Here is an 18267-nt window from a genome sequence, read left to right as displayed (position 1 = left end):
TTTTCTAGCGTGCTCTCTGTTGTATTTTCTTACCCGCGTTACTTAGCGTGCTCTCTCAGTTGTATTTTCTTACTCGCGTTACTTTGGCGTGCTCCCTTTGTTCTCGTTTTTTGTAATAAATACTTCTAATTTCAAAGTCTGTGTTTGGATCCATATTGTAACATAACAATTAAAATATCGTATTGGAGAAATTGCATTACTTGAAATAAATCTATTGCAACTTATCAGTCCCAGTTCTTGTCTACAACACTGTCCAAAAATTGTCAATGCATATTCCAAATAGAATAACAAAATTAAGTCACCTGACTTTGTAATTATTACACCTGTTTATTATGAAGACCTGAAGTAAACAACAAGCAGTTACAGTTTGTCAAGAAGTTGTTCAAGTCATGTTTTGGTATTCATATTTTATTGACTTTTCACAACAACACTTGGGATCGTGTTTGTAAGAGCAGAGCAAACTGAAGTTTCAGCGTGCACTCTTCGCCTTTCCAACCTCTCATAACGCTCCGATGTGCTGCGCTTGACCTCAGAATAACCCAAGAAGAGATATGGTGACCAATCGAGATGTGTTGTCAGCATTTCATATGCAGGTTTTCCTAGTAACACAACAGGTAGGTGAGGAGGAGTAGGTTAGCATTGCTACCGAGGCAGATTTACACAACAGTAAAAAAAACACACAAAAAAAAAACCGTATTGAAACCAAAACGGATAAATCGTTCAACTTACAAGAGTAGAGATGAGGGGAATACTCTCATTCCAGCAGAAATATGATCATAAGAAATGCTTTTCCGACGAACCGCTGCAATCCAGCCATCAGTCGTGCCTTCGTGATCTGATATTTGGTCCTCCATGCAGGAAAACGGTGAAAAGTGAGTCCAGTTTTCCTCGCCCTTTTTTTAGTCGTAGGAGAAGCTGTTGCACCCGGTAACACAACAATACACACCCATAATTTCTTTCTAAAACACCGAAAGAGTTAGCTTAGCACGACCACACGTTACAACTCACATTGAGTCTGCCGACCCGGAAGTGAATCATATTGCCAGCATGGAGGCGCGTCCAAACAATGACGTAGTACGTCCCATTCCCTATTGGGATGTGTTGTCAGCATTTCATATGCAGGTTTTCCTAGTAACACAACAGGTAGGTGAGGAGAAGGTTAGCATTGCTACCGAGGCAGATTTACACAACAGTTAAAAAAAACACAAAACGTATTGAAACCAAAACGGATAAATCGTTCAACTTACAAGAGTAGAGATGAGGGGAATACACTCTCATTCCAGCAGAAATATGATCAAGAGAAATGCTTTTCCAACGAACCGCTGCGCCCCAGCCATCCGTCGTGCCTTCGTGATCTGATATTTGGTCCTCCATGCAGGAAAACGGTGAAAAACGAGTCCAGTTTTCCTCGCCCTTTTTTTAGTCGTAGGAGAAGCTGTTGCACCCGGTAACACAACAATACACACCCATAATTTCTTTCTAAAACACCGAAAGAGTTAGCTTAGCACGACCACACGTTACAATCCGCATTGAGTCTGCCGACCCGGAAGTGAATCATATTGCCAGCATGGAGGCGCGTCCAAACAATGACGTAGTACGTCCCATTCCCTATTATGCACGTCCGAATTAATGAGACCAAAAAAATTGCTCTTCCTCAACAATGCTTCATTTCTCTTCTTTCTATAGACCCTACCCACCTACGTCACAAAACCACGTGCTCGCTGTATGGTTCCGCCCACTTGTCCGTCATTTTGACTCTGTATTAGCATTGTTTTCAATTGATGGCGGAATTTAAAATGCATTTCATGGAAGACCCCGTGCTTTCTGATGCCGCAAACTCACTGGATCTGTTGCATAAAAGGCGTTATGAGGAAAAGCTTCGTTCTATACAGTCGCCAGATCCATATTTGATGCCCAAATCGATGTTTTTCGACCCACTGTCTTCGCCCTGTCTGCCTGACATCTGCTACGCAGATATTTACAATTATCTTGTCCACACTAAATCAGCCTATTCTCACGAAAATATGAAAAACTTCAAGAGCTTGGAGGCTTATAAATACTTCGTTGCTGGTTGGGTGAAACAGGTCCTCGTCCACGAAAATTCGGCAGGAATCTATCTTGTGCTTGGAAAGGTGAGTTACGAAATTTTCAATTCAAAATCTTTTGTTATTGCTAACATCCACTGTCAAGTCTAATGTATTTCATGTCGTTTGTCAATGGAGTTAAGGCTTTTAATGTTTATATGGTTTAGCGATAGCACTCTCACTACATACATACGTGTATGTTGTCGGCGATTAGCCTAGCAATGATCTTAATTGTGGTTATTTGTCAGCCCCGTAGACGAGGCCAGTTTCTTTCACTTGGTACCAGCTAAATATTATTCAAAAAATAACGATGGTGGAAGAAAGGGAAGTCACAAACATCTTGAATTTGAAACTATGTCGTACTACGTCGTATGTTGTCGGCGATTAGCCTCGCAATGATGTTAATTGTGGTTATTTGTCAGCCCCGTAGACGAGGCCAGTTTCTTTCACTTGGTACCAGCTAAATATTATTCAAAAAATAACGATGGTGGAAGAAAGGGAAGTCACAAACATCTTGAATTTGAAACTATGTCGTACTACGTCGTATGTTGTCGGCGATTAGCCTCGCAATGATCTTAATTGTGGTTATTTGTCAGCCCAAAACCCTCTAAGTATATCTTAAATGCATCTTACCGGATATAAAATGACTACTACATAGTCTGTGGTGATTTTTTGGTGCCCAGTTTTCACGTCGAATTGCAGCCGTCCATTTCGCTCTCTTTGGATCCCTCGGAATACGGTAAAACTTCAAGTCTCTCCTTCCATTTTCTCTGTTAACAGCCACACACGCCTTCACCATTTTGATTATTAATATTAAGGAGCAGAAAAACACGCCGTAAATAGGAGAAATGTACGTAGCCGTAACAGGTAACACTATGTTTTGACGGACAAGTGGGCGGTACCATTCAGGAGAGCGGAGTTGTGACGTCACGTGGGTAGGGTCTATTGTTAACGTGGGTCTTAACTTTCGTTAGGTGGCCAAAATATGCCTGATCAGAAAAACAATAAATTGCAACTCACCACCAGGGGGATCCAAAACACGCAACATGCAAACCTGGCATTTTTAACAGAGAGGGTTATTTGGTTATCTTTTTAATTAATAGTGTTATTATTATTTATTATTATTATTATATTATATTATTATTTTTATTTTATTTACTTTTGTTCCGTGAAGAATCCAGAAAGGATTATTTGATTGTGGCTTTCTGAAAAACAATAATTTTTTACATTTAGGCACTCCTGCAATCGTCACACTTATTCTGTTACAAACTGACCCTGGCCCCTCATCAGAAAGGGGAAAAGTTATGTGACTCTCACAGGAAAAAGTTTGGGGACCCCTGTTGCACAGTATCATTATAACAACAGTACATAAAGATAACTTTGTGCTCAGAAAAAAAATACAAAAGTTTTTTAAAAAATCCAACAAAAATATAAGCAGTTACTCTCAATGCTACTCATTACATTAGAATTATTTTCACCAAATACTTTTTTTTTACTTGTATTTGAGTACATTTTTTGGACGAGTACTTTTATTCTTACTTGAGTAATATTATTTTGAAGTAACGTTACCCTTACTTGAGTAAAATTTTTGGTTACTCTACCCACCTCTGGCAGGCGCCCTCATTTTTACCAACACTGCAAAAATGCCACTTCTAAAACGAGGGAAAAATAATTCAAAATGATAAAAGATTTGCATATAGCAAGTAAGAAAATTCTGCCAATTGAACAAGCAATTTTTGTCTTGGTGAGAATTCATAAAATGAGACATTCATTCAGGATGAACAAGTAAAATTTAACTAGTTTCAAGATCTTGTTGAACTAGTAAAATATCATTAGTTTCAAGATCTCATTCATCCTGAATGGATGTCTTATTTTAAGAAAACTTACCAAGACAAAAAATGCTTGTTCAATTGGCAGAATTTTCTTGTTATAAGCAAATAATATCTCATTTCAAGTAATTTTTTACTCATTTTAGAACTGGCATTTTTCCCACTGTTATGATAAGTGTTGGAGATGAATCAGTAGCCTACATGTAATTTTAGCATTTCCCCCTCTTAAGTACACAGTGTACGTTTGCCACCCATGAAGTGAAGGCTGACTCATCAAATGTGTTTGTCTAGAGCGAGGCCGCACCTGAAGGCTCCGAGGCGGGACAGTCCTCCTCCTCCTCTACCTGCAACTCCATCACTCGGACCCTAACTGCAGGCGGCCATGCACCCCCGACATATTCTGCTTTGCTTGTTTTTGGCGCACGCGTTCGCAGATTTGCCCATATGTAAGGAGGTAAGAAGTTTTAGTAAAGCTCCAGTGACTCTTTTGTGTGTTGGGTATATTCTTATGCATGTAAACGTGTTATTGGTTGACCATCATGCATTACCTGAGCACTTAAAAAGTAAGAATTCCTAGATTTGCAAGTGAACTGGAAGCAAACAATTTGAATTGTAAACGTCATAATTGGATACTTTTAATGTGGAAGTGCGTGTGCTCTTCTGTGTGGGAAAGGAGCATATGTTCCACACTGTCAAATCATCGTTTAGCTGATGGTGCTCCAGTTTGTGTTTAACACCCTTATTAGCTTCATTTCTTTGTTGCAATAAGCATGTTCATTATGGTTAAATACTGTCACACCTACTGAAAATATTGTCGATAAAATATGTTATTACACTTTTAGGATTCCGACATATATACATCGAATCATTGGAAAGTCTTTAAATTGTTGTGCAATAGGCGTGTATGAGGGAGATGGAATTTAATCATAATGAGAGTGTGTTTATCCTGTATTTCTTAATGGAAAAAAATCTAATTAAATACAAAAAAAAGTGTATACGTGGCAGGTGTTTCAGACCTGGGCCTTAAGTGGAAACTTGAGACCCAAACCTTCTAATCCTGCCAAAATCACATTACAAAATAATCAATGATAATAAGTCTGTGTCGATTCATCTTAAGTTGTAAATGTAGGTTAGTGCTTGTGATAGTGTTTAAGCTCTTCTCTTCTTTTACTGCTTTTTCAATTATTTGTCAATCAAAGAAATAGGTCATGTACAGTATAATATGAACCAGATCATCCAATGTTTATGAACATTTGTCAGTTCGACCTACAACAACAACAACAACAGTTTAGCAAGTGATTTAATGGCTTAATAATACAAAAAAAAAAATCGCCCAGCAATGAAGCATCATAATATAATATGCTGAGCCTGTTTTGAGTTTAACTGTATCTTTGAACCCTATGGGTGCAGCGTCCATTTGCCTGACCAAAAAATTTCTTCTGGCGTAAACACACATTGAAATGTTCAACTTTTTGGCCAAAAAAGTAAAGAGGACGGTTTGCTACAGTGCCGAAAATCACACTAGAACATCTTAAATTTATGTGGGGTTTATTGGAGGTTTTTTATATGCGTACAGGTGCATACTGACTCCCATTTAAATTATTTTGAATGTAATTGGTCATTTTTATACACAGACACATATACCACATATGTGTGTGTGTATGTTATACAGTGGGGAAAATAAGTATTTAGTCAACCACTAATTGTGCAAGTTCTCCCACTTTAAAATATTAGAGAGGCCTGTAATTGTCAACATGGGTAAACCTCAACCATGAGAGACAGAATGTAGGAAAAAAAAAAAAACAGGAAATCACATTGTTAGATTTTTAAAGAATTTATTTGCAAATCATGGTGGAAAATACGTATTTGGTCAATACCAAAAGTTCATCTCAATACTTTGTTATGTACCCTTTGTTGGCAATAACGGAGGCCAAACATTTTCTATAACTCTTCACAAGCTTTTCACACAGTGTTGCTGGTATTTTGGCCCATTCCTCCATGCAGATCTCTTCTAGAGCTGTGATGTTATGGGGCTGTCATTGGGCAACACGGACATTCAACTCCCTCCACATATTTTCTATGGGGTTGAGATCTGGAGACTGGCTTGGCCACTCCAGGACCTTGAAATGCTTCTTACGAAGCCATTCCTTTGTTGCCCTGGCTGTGTGTTTGGGATCATTGTCATGCTGAAAGACCCAGCCACCTCTCATCTTCAATGCCCTTGCTGATGGAAGGGGATTTTCACTCAAAATCTCTCGATACATGGCCCCATTCATTCTTTCCTTTACACAGATCAGTCATCCTGGTCCCTTTGCAGAAAAACAGCCCCAAAGCATGATGTTTCCACCCCCATGCTTCACAGTGGGTATGGTGGAATTCAGTATTCTTTCTCCTCCAAACACGAGAACCTGTGTTTCTACCCCAAAAAATCTATTTTGGTTTCATCGGACCATAACACATTCTCCCAGTCCTCTTCTGGATCATCCAAATGCTCTCTAGCAAACCGCAGACGGGCCTGGACGTGTACTTTCTTCAGCATGGGGACACGTCTAGCAGTGCAGGATTTGAGTCCCTGGCGGCGCATTGTGTTACTGATGGTAGCCTTTGTTACTGTGGTCCCAGCTCTCTGTAGGTCATTCACTAGGTCCCCCCGTTTTGGTTCTGGGATTTTTGCTCACCGGTCTTGTTATCATTTTGATGCCATGGGGTGAGATCTTGCTTGGAGCCCCAGATCGAGGGAGATTATCAGTGGTCTTGTATGTCTTCCATTTTCTAATAATTGCTCCCACAGTTAATTTCTTTACACCAAACATTTTACCTATTGCAGATTCAGTCTTCCCAGCCTGATGCAGGTCTACAATTTTGTCTCTGGTGTCCTTCGACAGCTCTTTGGTCTTGTGCCATTAATACAGGTAACGAGTGGAGCCTCGTTAGACCTCGTTAGAAGAAGTTAGACCTCTTTGACAGCCAGAAATCTTGCTTGTTTGTAGGTGACCAAATTCTTATTTTCCACTCTAATTTGGAAATAAATTCTTTAAAAATCAAACAATGTGATTTTCTGTTTTTTTTTTTTTTTTCACATTCTGTCTCTCATGGTTGAGGTTTACCCATGTTGACAAATTACAGGCCTCTCTAATATTTTCAAGTAGGAGAACTTGCACAATTGTTGGTTGACTACATACTTATTTGCCCCACTGTATGTTTGTTTCTTTAGTTTTTCCTGACTGCCGTTACCGTAGATACTTGCTTAAGTGACCTTTAAACCCCCTGGCATGTGTCAAATGGGATGCATTTTAACATTACGAACCATGGCTCGAGGCCCATCTGCTCCCTCAAAGCGTGGCCTAATGGAAAACCTACCCACTCCTGTTGATGCTGTTTCTGTTAACTATTAATCCTGCATGGCTTAGTCCAGCTTCAGGCCAGTCTACCAATAACAAGATAACAGTCTGGTTCTGTCCTAAATGACATTTATGTAGGTGCTATGTTGTTTGTCAGCCACCTACTAAGTACTTTTAAGGCCCCACAGATAATAGAGCTGAAGGTGCTGGCTTCTCTGCCGCTTATTGTTGACAAAGGGGCTGGATCAGTTTACGCCCTCAACTAGTAAGATTAAAACTACATTTGAAACAAGCTCCTGGGCAAATATTAGCATTGTCTTTTATTTGGAAAGGAGGCTGTCCTCATCCTTATAGTCAAAACCTTTTTTTTTTTTTTTCCGTTTCTTTCCTTCTAATTGTACTGTCATTTTCTTCATCATGTAACCATTAGATGGGTGATATAATGTTAAAATAAAATCCACCATTTTTCTCACCACTAAAGTCTGATTTCTTAATCTTAATAAAATATCTTAAATTGCTTACAGAGGCAAGGACAAAGACATTATTTCTAACAAATTTCAATGTCACATTTTGTTTTGTGACCCCACCTGTTTGTCTTCTCCGTGTAGTCAGATTATCACTTTGAGTACACCGAGTGTGACGTTCTGGGGTCTCGCTGGAGGGTGGCGATTCCCAACAAGGCCCAAACTTGCACTGACCTCCCGGATCCAGTTAGAGGAACTCAGTGCAGTGAGTGTCTCGCTTTGAGGTTATGCTTAAAAAAAACATCAAATATATTTTGGCGGTTCATTTTCATTTCTCTTGGTAGCTTTTTCCTGCAATGAAGGTGAGTTCCTGGACATGCAAACTCAGCTGTGCCAGAAGTGCGCAGCTGGGACTCACTCTCTTGGTTCTGGTGTGGCCTTTGATGAGTGGGACCACCTGCCAACTGGTTTCGCCACGTTTGGAACCAACACAAATGGATGGGACGTCCACACGGACTGCTCCAAGTTAGTTCCACACAATGGGGAGTTACACACTTTAATGTTTGCACCCTCAAAAATATCCATCCATTTAATATAAGACAGCTATTGAATGTATGTATATGAGTATTTCCGTGTGCCAAAACCCAAATGACAACTGCTACAGTCATGGAGAAAATTATTGGCACCCCTGGAATTTTTCCAGAAAATACAGCATTTCTCACAGAAATTAATGCAATTACAAATGTTTTCAGAATGAATGTGTTTATGGATGTCCATTGGAAAAAACACAAAACAGCTGAGGAAAGAAAGTCAAAATTGACACAATTTTAGACAAAACTAAAAAAAAATGGGAGGTACAGCAGGAACCAAAAGTGGTATTTGCCATGTGGCAAAATGAATTTTGCTATGTGGCATTTTTTTGCCATGTGGCAAATTTTTATTGCCATGTGGCAAAATGGATTTTGCCATGTGGCATTTTTTTGCCATGTGGCGTTTTATTTTTTTGCCATGTGGCAATTTTTTATTGCCATGTGACAAATTTTTATTGCCATGTGGCAAAATGGATTTTGCCATCTGGCATTTTTTTGCCATGTGGCGTTTTTTTTGCCATGTGGCAATTTTTTATTGCCATGTGGCAAAATGGATTTTGCCATCTGGCATTTTTTTTTGCCATATGGCACAATGGATTTTGCCATGTGGTGTTTTTTTACCATGTGGCAAAATGGGTTTTGCCATGTGACATTTTTTTTGCCATGTGGCAAATTTTTATTGCCTGGTGGCAAAATGTTATTGCCATGTGGCAAATTTTTATTGCCTGGTGGCAAAATGTTATTGCCATGTGGCAATAACATTTTGCCATGTGGCATTTTTTGCTATGTGGCAAAATGGATTTTGACATGTCATTTTTTTTTTGTATATGGGAAAATGCATTTTGGTTTGTGGCATTTTTTTTTTGGGGGGGGGGGGGGGGTTAATTGCAATTTTGGGGGGTATATGGCAGTTTTGCAGCCATACACGTCCATGCCATTGACAGCTGTGCACGTCCAAATTTCTTTTCATTTTAATTGGCAGAAAAACGTGTGGCTGTGATTTATGGCCATCCACTTACCATTACAGTGCATTGACATTCAACAGACACCCAAGTCAGGCTATGCCATTGACGGCTATACACGTCCAAATTTTCCATTCATTTTAAATGGCAGAAAAACGTGTGGCTGTGATTTTTGACCATACACTTTACGTTACAGCGCATAGACATTCAACTGACACCAAAGTAAGACTATCCTATTGACTATGCACGTCCAAATTTTCCATTCATTTTAAATTGCAGGAAAACATATTTGGCTGTGATTTGTAACCATACACTTTACATTAGAGCACATTGACATTCGACTGGCACCCAAGTAAGGCTATGCCATTGACGGCTATGCACGTCCAAATTTTCCATTCATTTTAAATGGCAGAAAAACGTGTGGTTGTGATTTTTGACCATATACTTTACATTAGAGCACATTGACATTCAACGGGCAACGAAGTAAGGCTATGCCATTGACAGCTATGCACGTCGAAATTTTCAATTTATTTTAAATGGCAGAAAAACATGTGTGGCTATGATTTTTGACCATGCACTTTACATTAGAGCGCATTGACATTCAACTGGCACCCAAGTAAGGCTATGCCATTGACTGTTAGTTATTCAAACTAGTCTGAAATTTCAGTTTAACCTAATTCTTTAGATATTATGATGACTATCTTATCCTCACTCCTCTTTCCAGCTCCACTTGGACACCGATGGGCGATTACATTGCCTCGAACACAGACGAGTGCACAGCCACGCTCTCGTATTCTGTGGAGTTGAAGAAACCAGGAAGCGTGTCTTTTGATTATTTATATTCCGATAGCAGCATCTACTTTGAATTCTATGTAAGTGGACTAAATTGAGTTAGCTCTTTGTTAAAATACAGTAGTTACGGTAATCTTATTTCAGGCTTTCCCAAATGTTTAACAGTCTGGTTTTATTTCTTCAGAATTTTGTGTAGCCAGCTTTGTCAGTACTTTTGAAGAAAAAAAGGCTTGGAAAAGCAGTGTGAAAACTGCTATTGAATCATGTTTCTTTCCTTTACAGGTCCAAAATGACCTATGTCAGTCCACTGACACCACTAGCCGTTGGATGAAGATCTCTGAGAGCGACTGGAGCCAGCATGAGGTTTGCAGGGGTTCATTCTACAATACTGAGGACCACGGTGGACAAGCATTTGTGATCAAGGAATAACAAAAAATAAACATAAAACGTATTTTAACACATTTTAGACGAAAAATTGATTCCGTAAATGCTCCATTGGCTGGATTATAGAATAGAACAGCCCACATTTGGCCTGCAAGCAGAACTTTTCTCACCTCTGATCCAGGCGTTGTCCATACACAGTATAAAGGAAGAGTGTAGTTCACTTGAAAGACACTGTCACGGCTAAGCTATTGCTATGATTACTATGTTGATATATGTATTATTTGACACTGATGCTGCAGGTCCAGCTGAACAAAGGAAACAATGTTCTGTTCTGGAGAACAACCGCCTACTCGCTGCATGGCCGGATTGACAATGCTGTGTTGCTGCGAAACATCGCCATCTCAGGTACTCAGCCGATTCTCTGTAGTTAACAATTTTTAGACTATTTAAGTAAAACTATCATTTTCAGTGGCACATTTTACGACCACAGCACAATGTCATCACTGTGTTTTGTGTCCATGTGTCTTCGACACTGTCTCTCAAGGCGTTGCCTACACATCCGAGTGTTTTCGCTGCAAGCCTGGAACTTACAGCTCTAAGCCAGGGGCTGCCCGCTGTGCCCCCTGCCCCGCTGATACCTACTCGAACAAAGGGGCCACCGTTTGCCACCAGTGTGAGCCTGATAAGTATGCAGGTACACTCCAAAATGTCAACTTACTTTGGAGCTGAGGTTCTTAAAAAAATGGGGTTGAGGTAGGGCTGGGCGGTATGGCCTTAAGTACGTATCACGATAAATCGAGCAGATTTACCTCGATAACGATAAATGACGATAAATTCGCCCAAGCGGACTGTTATATAATTTGAAAATTTGAATCAATGCATGGAATACAAATTAACCGTTTCTCGTTAAATTTATTTACCAGCTTTCAATTTAACAATTGCACATGCAGTCTAAACATCAAGTATAAAAAAAAAAAAAATCTTGTAAACAATAAGAATTCTAGTGTGAACATTTATAACAGCTTGTATGACTTGAAAAATGTACAACATTATAAAAATCAATATGACGACTGTGCAAACATGTCATTCTAACACAAATGACTTGCAGCTTTAACAGTACACTTCAGACTAGTGACGGGAAAAGTCGTTCACCTGAGGAAACGAATCAATTCCGGTTCGTTCAGTAAAAAGATTTGTTCAAACAAATCGTTCAACGAATCGTTCGCCCTCCTCATCCCCCCCACCCACAGCCGCCCAAATGAATCGTTCGGTCAGTGAACGGGAAGTGACGTTGCCAAACGAATCACCAAAAGACCGCTTAGGATATATAACTGAACAGGAAGGCTTGGTTCCTCCCCCTCTTGCACAGTACACAGGCTTTTCATTGGCCGCTCTCTTCGTAGATTCAGAAGTGAGTGACAGACTGTGTTTTTTTTTCCTTTTTTTTTCACTGCCTCGTCTTTGCAGCCCAGCCGCTTCAGCAATGAGAATTTCCGCGTCTATCATATTTCTATGGGATCAAAGCCATGGCTTGTGCTTGCTTCACTTTGATATAGGAAACGGTTAAACATTTCCCCTTTTTTTAAGCACAAACTTTTTCAATCACGCTAAATTACGTGTACGCTCCCTTCCGTATTCGTAGTTTAAATGCGTGTTTACGTGAGCTGGCTGCTCGTGAAAGCCATTTGATATACCACCAAATCATTTCGGCTGAAGAACAAATAAATGTGGAGTTTTAAATAAACTGTCTTCGGCTATTTTTTCCGGTTGAGTGGGATTTATTGCACACAAATAAGAACATATAAAAAATATTAATAAATAATCAATTCATTATGTATATTAATAAATATTAAATCAGCGTTATAAATAAAAGTATTTTTATAATTATTATTATTATTTGGCTTCTCTGACACGAAAATAAATAAATAAAAACAACACTCGAAAAAATATTACCTAAAAATCGTTTTGAAATGTCATTTTTGCACTGGTATTAATATATAAATAATCCCATCAACTCCACGCAGTCATCCCCTCCCGATCTCAGATCACCAAATGCTGACGAAAAGAGAATCGTTTGCTCTTTACAATGTAACCATTCCACTCTCATTGGTATGTTAAGAAAGTGGAGACATACATGTATATATACATCCTACGTCCCCGCGTTTAATTTTTGGACGCTTTAGTCGCACAGGATGGACTGATGGACTCAACGTTAACTAATTTGCGCCCCAACCCGACAAGCTGTGACACGGGGGGAAAAAAAGAAACTCGGAAAAATATGTCATGAAACTACCGTTTCATAGCAAATCAGTATTATGGTGATCATACTAAATAGTCATTTTCCATGGGCACAGATTAGATAAATTTAGCTGCCATGAAGTCCAGCTAGTCTCTTGACAGCTTTCTCGCCCGCCCCCGCGACGTATCCATAGCTCAGCCTTATCGCCTTAATAGCTACTGGCGAAAGTTTTAACGTACTGTAAAGTGGATACAATGTCGTCATATGCAGTGTTGTTAATAACGGCGTTACAATATAACGGCGTTACTAACGGCGTTATTTTTTTCAGTAGTGGGTAATCTAATTAATTACTTTTCTCATCTTGGCAACGCCGTTACCGTTACTGAGGACGTAAAGGGATGCGTTACTATGCGTTACTATATTGGACGAAAAGTCTGAGGGAGACGGACTCACCGAGACGACAGAGCAGAGCAGGAGTGTGGAGGAGGCAAGAAAGTTGTGAGGCCGAACAAACGCGACGCTAGGTAGCTCCAATAATACATGTTGTAGGCGATAGCCTTCAAACCACGCCCGCATGTTATGGTAGATATGGTAGACATGGTAGATAACACATGTACTGTCTATAGATATAACTAGATGCAAAATGACAGACATGGCACTAAATGCGTTAGTAGACAGCCGCCATCTTGAAGCAGTAGACTTTTTAGGACTGCTCTGTTGTAGAGAACCTTCCTAGCGAACCTACGTAACTTTTTATATAAAATACTTCTAAATCGGCAAAATCTTGACTTGAATCTATCTTTAAATGATGAAATAGTTTTAAAACTTTCATATGTCGAAAGTAGAGAGAAAGGAACTAATGCAATAATGGGAGCAATTCTAGCAACTTTTAACAGTTGATTCAGGGTAAAGAGTAAATTAGGGTAAAGAATTGGGCTCGGGCCAATTGTACCAAAAAGCTTCACAAAAAACTTCACATAGTGTGGCCAATGTTTTTTTTTTTTTTTTTTTTTTTTTTTTTTTTTTTTTTTATTGAGGGGGAAAAAAAAAAAAAAGTAATTATCACCAATTACTTTGACAAGTAACTAATTACTCTTACATTAAGGTAATTGAGTTACTAACGCAATTACTTTTTGGGAGAAGTAATTTGTAACTATAATTAATTACTTTTTTTCAGTAAGATTAACAACACTGGTCATATGTAGTCTCGAGTCTGTCGAGAAAAGCACAGTAAACTTTGCTCACTGTGTTTATGTGGTGATTTTTGTGCATTTGAGTAGCATATGATAGGCTCAACATGAAAGAATATGTGATAAAGCCCTTTCCTTTCAGTCCTTAGCTCGTTCACTGCCGCAGCGCTGCTGCGTGACTGCCGGTGTAGGCTGACTATAAATTAGCGTAGCAGTCTAGCAGAACGAATCATGTAAGCATTCTCGGTAGGACGGAGAGTCAGTGAACGGGAAGTGACATAACTCAGCCTTGCCCCCTGCCTGCATGCTGGCTGCTTATTGGCCACACGTGGAAGTGAGTGACAGACCCCCTGATTCTGTTTCCGCTCCCTCCCCTGCCCGCGATGAGGCTGGCGTCTGATTGGTCGTGTGCTATGTCAGTAGACGCTGCCGCTTGCTCAACGCCCTCCCACGCAGATAACAAGGGACCCAAATTCATAGAACGAATCAGTGCAGAAGATGATTAGTTCGGTCTCGTTCACCCAAACAATTCGTTCAAAAAGAACGAATCGTTCACGACCGATACAACACTACTTCAGACTACTTATTGGTAATGGCTGCTGTGACATAATTATTCAACACAAGTGTTTACGTCAAGGTTTCAGGTTTTTTTTTCCCCAGAACATTTTTTAATACATGCACCCCCCACAGAGACACAACCAGATTAAAGCTGTATTGCTCTGATGCCAATGAAACATTTAAGATTTTATGATGGCAGAATAAAGCAAACACATACAGAAAAATAGCTGTGGCCATTAAACTGTCGTATTATATATGGGCTTCACTGTTGAATTATACTTTATACTGAGTGCTTTGCCATCATGAAAGCGTTCAGAGAAATCACACAGATACCAAATAACGCGACATAATGATTGCTACATGAAGTCTGTGCCCAGTCCACTCGTTAATTTAAGCCGTTTTGACAAGGTTAGAGCCGCTATCCGACTCCATCACGTTCATATGTAGCCGCTGTTAGCCGCTAGCATTAGCTTGTGGCTTGGCTACCAGAAGAAAGCACTGAAAGCATCCTCTCCTGAAATCGTGAGAACCAGGGAGGACAGCGGGTGAAAGCCTGTCTGGAACCCGCCAAGAGTTTACTTAATGTCGGGTGAAAGTTTGGCAAAGCTAACTTAAACCCGACTCCATCCCGTTTACTTGTAGCGTTAGCCGCTACCGTTAGCCTACCGGGCTTCTGTTTGTTTGGCTTCCTGAAAACCACGTGACTCCATACGTAAGCACACCGTCTGCTTTCTTAAAGGGGAATGAACATAGCCGAACAACAAAGAGTCAAAGCGGGATGAAAAGACTATATTTTCTTGTTTTATTAACCCTTTAACACCTAAGCCTATTTTGGCCGAATTTGCATGCCTTTATATTTCAAAGACAAAACTGTTCACAATGGCCAAGTTGGGTCCCTTTTTTCAGGATACCTTGAACTTCATGTCCAAACTGTTTTTTTCACTGACCAACTTTAATCCACATTTTGGACCCAAAAAGACAAAAAACTCCCAAAATCTTTTTTCAAAATTTGTAATGTTAAAGTCCCAATGACAACCAAACATGCTCGACCAACCGTTTTGAAGCTTGATAATATTTATTTAACTTGCTAGGATAAACATTCAGTTGAAAAAAATAAGATTGAATAGTTTTATGTTTGACAATTCAACACAAACAGCAGCTATGGTCATAGGCGTTTTTGGCCTTCACACATACTATGGTCAAAACATGTTATATACAGTGCAAAATAGTGAGAATGTTTTTTTAAATATATATTATCCACAACACAAAAAGGGTTTGGAGGATATCTCTTTGTGAAGTCAGGTATTGTACCCATCACCTTATCAAAGGTATATATGTACATGCAATCAAGCTTCTCGAACACACATCTATATAAAAATTGAAAAGATTCATAGTGAAGGAAAAATAACAAACATTGAAAAAAAAGTATTTTCGAAAATATTGACAAGTAGTTCAGTTCAATTCAAATTTTTTTAAGCATGCGACCCAATAGTTTTTTTTTGTTTGTTTGCGCACTCAATAAAGTTTTGTTTTTGAACATGTCACTAAGCTGCGTCACATACAACGTCACACAGCCTACTCATCCGCCGTTTGCGCGCTGTTGTCACTTTTACTCGCTGAGACGCCGACTGATCCGAGGAAAACAATGACAATTAGAGCTCATCCTATTCCTTTAGTTGATGAAATAATGCATTAGCTTGCGCTAAATTTAGTTTTCGATTCATTCTGCACGTTTCAAAGTCGCTCGCTCAAACTAACCGGCCGTTGCTTGCGTGGCATGCCTCCCTTTCATTAGTTGGCGCCTCGTTTGGAAATTTATTAAAAATGATCACATTCGGTTCGTCCTTCTTGACATCAGAACGGCTCTTGGGATATGTAGTCTTTTGTGCTGCTTCGGTTTTGAAAAAGGATCGGTTTTGAAAAAGGACAAGAAATGATGGAAATATGGAGATAGATACATGGTCCATGCAGCGTTTTAATGCACATTTATGAGTGCAATAAAACTATAAAACTCAAATGACATTATCTCCCGTTTTTCTTGGTCGATTGACTTCAAATAAAAACTGGTGTGGACATCAACTTCCGTACTTTCAAATGAGAGCAACCAGGGGCACGTGGGTGACGTAATTACAGCGTTACGAGGCTTCAAAGATGATATGCGTAAACGTGTCGCATCCGACACGTTCGGTGTTAAAGGGTTAAATTACTGAATTTACCGACATGGTCAAAATTACGTCGGTCATCGTGAAGAATTTCGGTAACTGTAAATTTTCGGTTTACCGCCCTGCTCTAGGTTGAGGGGCCCTTTATTTTTTCAAGGACCATCCGCAAATCTAAATGTCGTGGGAAAATCTAACTTTTTGAACATCTCAACCTAAATATCTATGAATTGTTCAATTCATTAGCTCCCATTGATTGTGATAAACTATCTACTGATAAACTAATTAAAATTCACAGCAGAAGGATGAGGGAGCCTAATGTGGCTCTGTAACCACAACTTTCAGGAGTCTTTTATTGCCAATGACACTGAAAGAGTTAAAACAAAGCTGATATGTAAATGTTGTTATTTAATTTTTTTAAAGGACAGCAAGCTAAAAATGGCCATTGGGCATTGGTGGCCAAAAAGTCAAAAACTGTACTCAAGTACGAGTAGTGGGATATGCAATTTCAGATATTGCCCTTTAATATCACTCACTAAATTAAAATTAAGTAATGAATTAAGCATTTAAAAAATAGTATGTGACATTTACTATTAACAAACAACAATGCTTCTTATTGTTGTGTTCAGAAAAGCAGTACTGTATTATATATTTCTTGATGGCTTTGTGGCTAATTTAACATGAACTATCGTTCTCTTTGGTATCTTTTGCAGAGGTTTCATCAGGAAGCTGCAAATTGAGACCAGCATGCACAAACTCAGACTACTTCTACACGCACACGCCCTGTGACGCTAATGGAAAGGTACACTCATCTTTCACAAATTTTTCATGCTTAGGGCCACTCAAAGAAAAAAATTGAAGTTCGGAAGCCTGTCAAGTCTGTGGTCTGTTTGGATATTCTTCTTGTGCTTGCTTGGGTTGTCTCTGGGTAATCTGGTATATGGATATGAATGATTATTTGTCAGTCCCATGACCGTATGCACTGTTGATCATTGATAAATACTGTCGGGTTTGTAACATTTTTTTCTTAGGGATTGACCGAAATTGATAGCCGAAAGCGATTATTGGAAACACCTGGCCATAAACTGAAAACCAAAAGCCCAAATAATACACATGTTAACAATTCAATATTGATTTCATTTAAAAAAAATAATAATAATAATTTCGTTATTTTATAAGTATTTTAATCTCAAACTAGTGTGACATTTTGTGTTGTTCACATTTATGTACAATTTTAAAGGACCAAAAAGGGCAAAATAAAATTCCATCTTTTTTTTTCTTTTTTAAATAGGCAATAATGGAAACAAAAAAATATATTTTGCAACTTACGTTAATGTTTTATCTTGAAGTACTGCCAGACTTTGGACACCCCTATCATTGGCGATAGATGATAATCGATTGATTGATAGAAAGATAAATACACATACATGGCAGATGGACATTTTGAGTTAGGTGTGTTGAGATATGAGTGTAGATTTTTGCTTTGCTTTGACTTACGAGCAGAATCTTGGGATTCTTTATGGCAGCTGGGAACTCTACTCTCTTTACAACATGCAGCAATTTGTACATTCAAACTCAACATAAGTCAATCCCATAGCGAAAGCGCTACGTCCGCTTAATGCTAATGCTAACATAAAGTGAGGAAATAGTATTGGAACACCATGTGATTTTGCAA

At 39.1% G+C, this 18267-nt stretch overlaps 1 protein-coding gene and 1 long non-coding RNA gene across 3 annotated transcripts in view; one reads left to right on the top strand and one right to left on the bottom strand.

The window, feature by feature from the left end:
- Positions 1–172: 172 nt before the first annotated feature.
- Positions 173–13254, bottom strand: LOC130906319 (uncharacterized). Of its 2 annotated transcripts, XR_009061293.1 has the most exons (5): positions 13139–13254; positions 7842–8008; positions 1248–1435; positions 730–1128; positions 173–599 (listed from the first exon to the last, which is right to left on the bottom strand). It is a non-coding gene; the product is annotated as an uncharacterized LOC130906319 (long non-coding RNA). The 2 variants fall into 2 exon arrangements; XR_009061292.1 differs by lacking the exons at positions 7842–8008; positions 13139–13254 and having other exon boundaries at positions 1248–1694.
- elapor1 (endosome-lysosome associated apoptosis and autophagy regulator 1) overlaps positions 4234–18267 on the top strand; it is a 31522-nt gene continuing 17488 nt past the window's right edge. Inside the window, exons 1-8 of the mRNA XM_057820479.1 lie at positions 4234–4367; positions 7863–7983; positions 8063–8243; positions 9995–10142; positions 10345–10425; positions 10746–10851; positions 10991–11140; positions 17306–17394. Coding sequence (XP_057676462.1) covers positions 4296–4367; positions 7863–7983; positions 8063–8243; positions 9995–10142; positions 10345–10425; positions 10746–10851; positions 10991–11140; positions 17306–17394 — 948 coding nt within the window. The 5' untranslated portion in view covers positions 4234–4295. The remainder of the gene's footprint in view (positions 4368–7862; positions 7984–8062; positions 8244–9994; positions 10143–10344; positions 10426–10745; positions 10852–10990; positions 11141–17305; positions 17395–18267) is intronic.

This window comes from Corythoichthys intestinalis, chromosome 2 (assembly GCF_030265065.1).
Source record: "Corythoichthys intestinalis isolate RoL2023-P3 chromosome 2, ASM3026506v1, whole genome shotgun sequence".
Lineage (NCBI taxonomy): Eukaryota > Metazoa > Chordata > Actinopteri > Syngnathiformes > Syngnathidae > Corythoichthys > Corythoichthys intestinalis.
The sequence above is the reverse complement of the archived record's forward strand: the minus strand, read 5'-3'. Positions and strand labels throughout refer to the sequence as shown.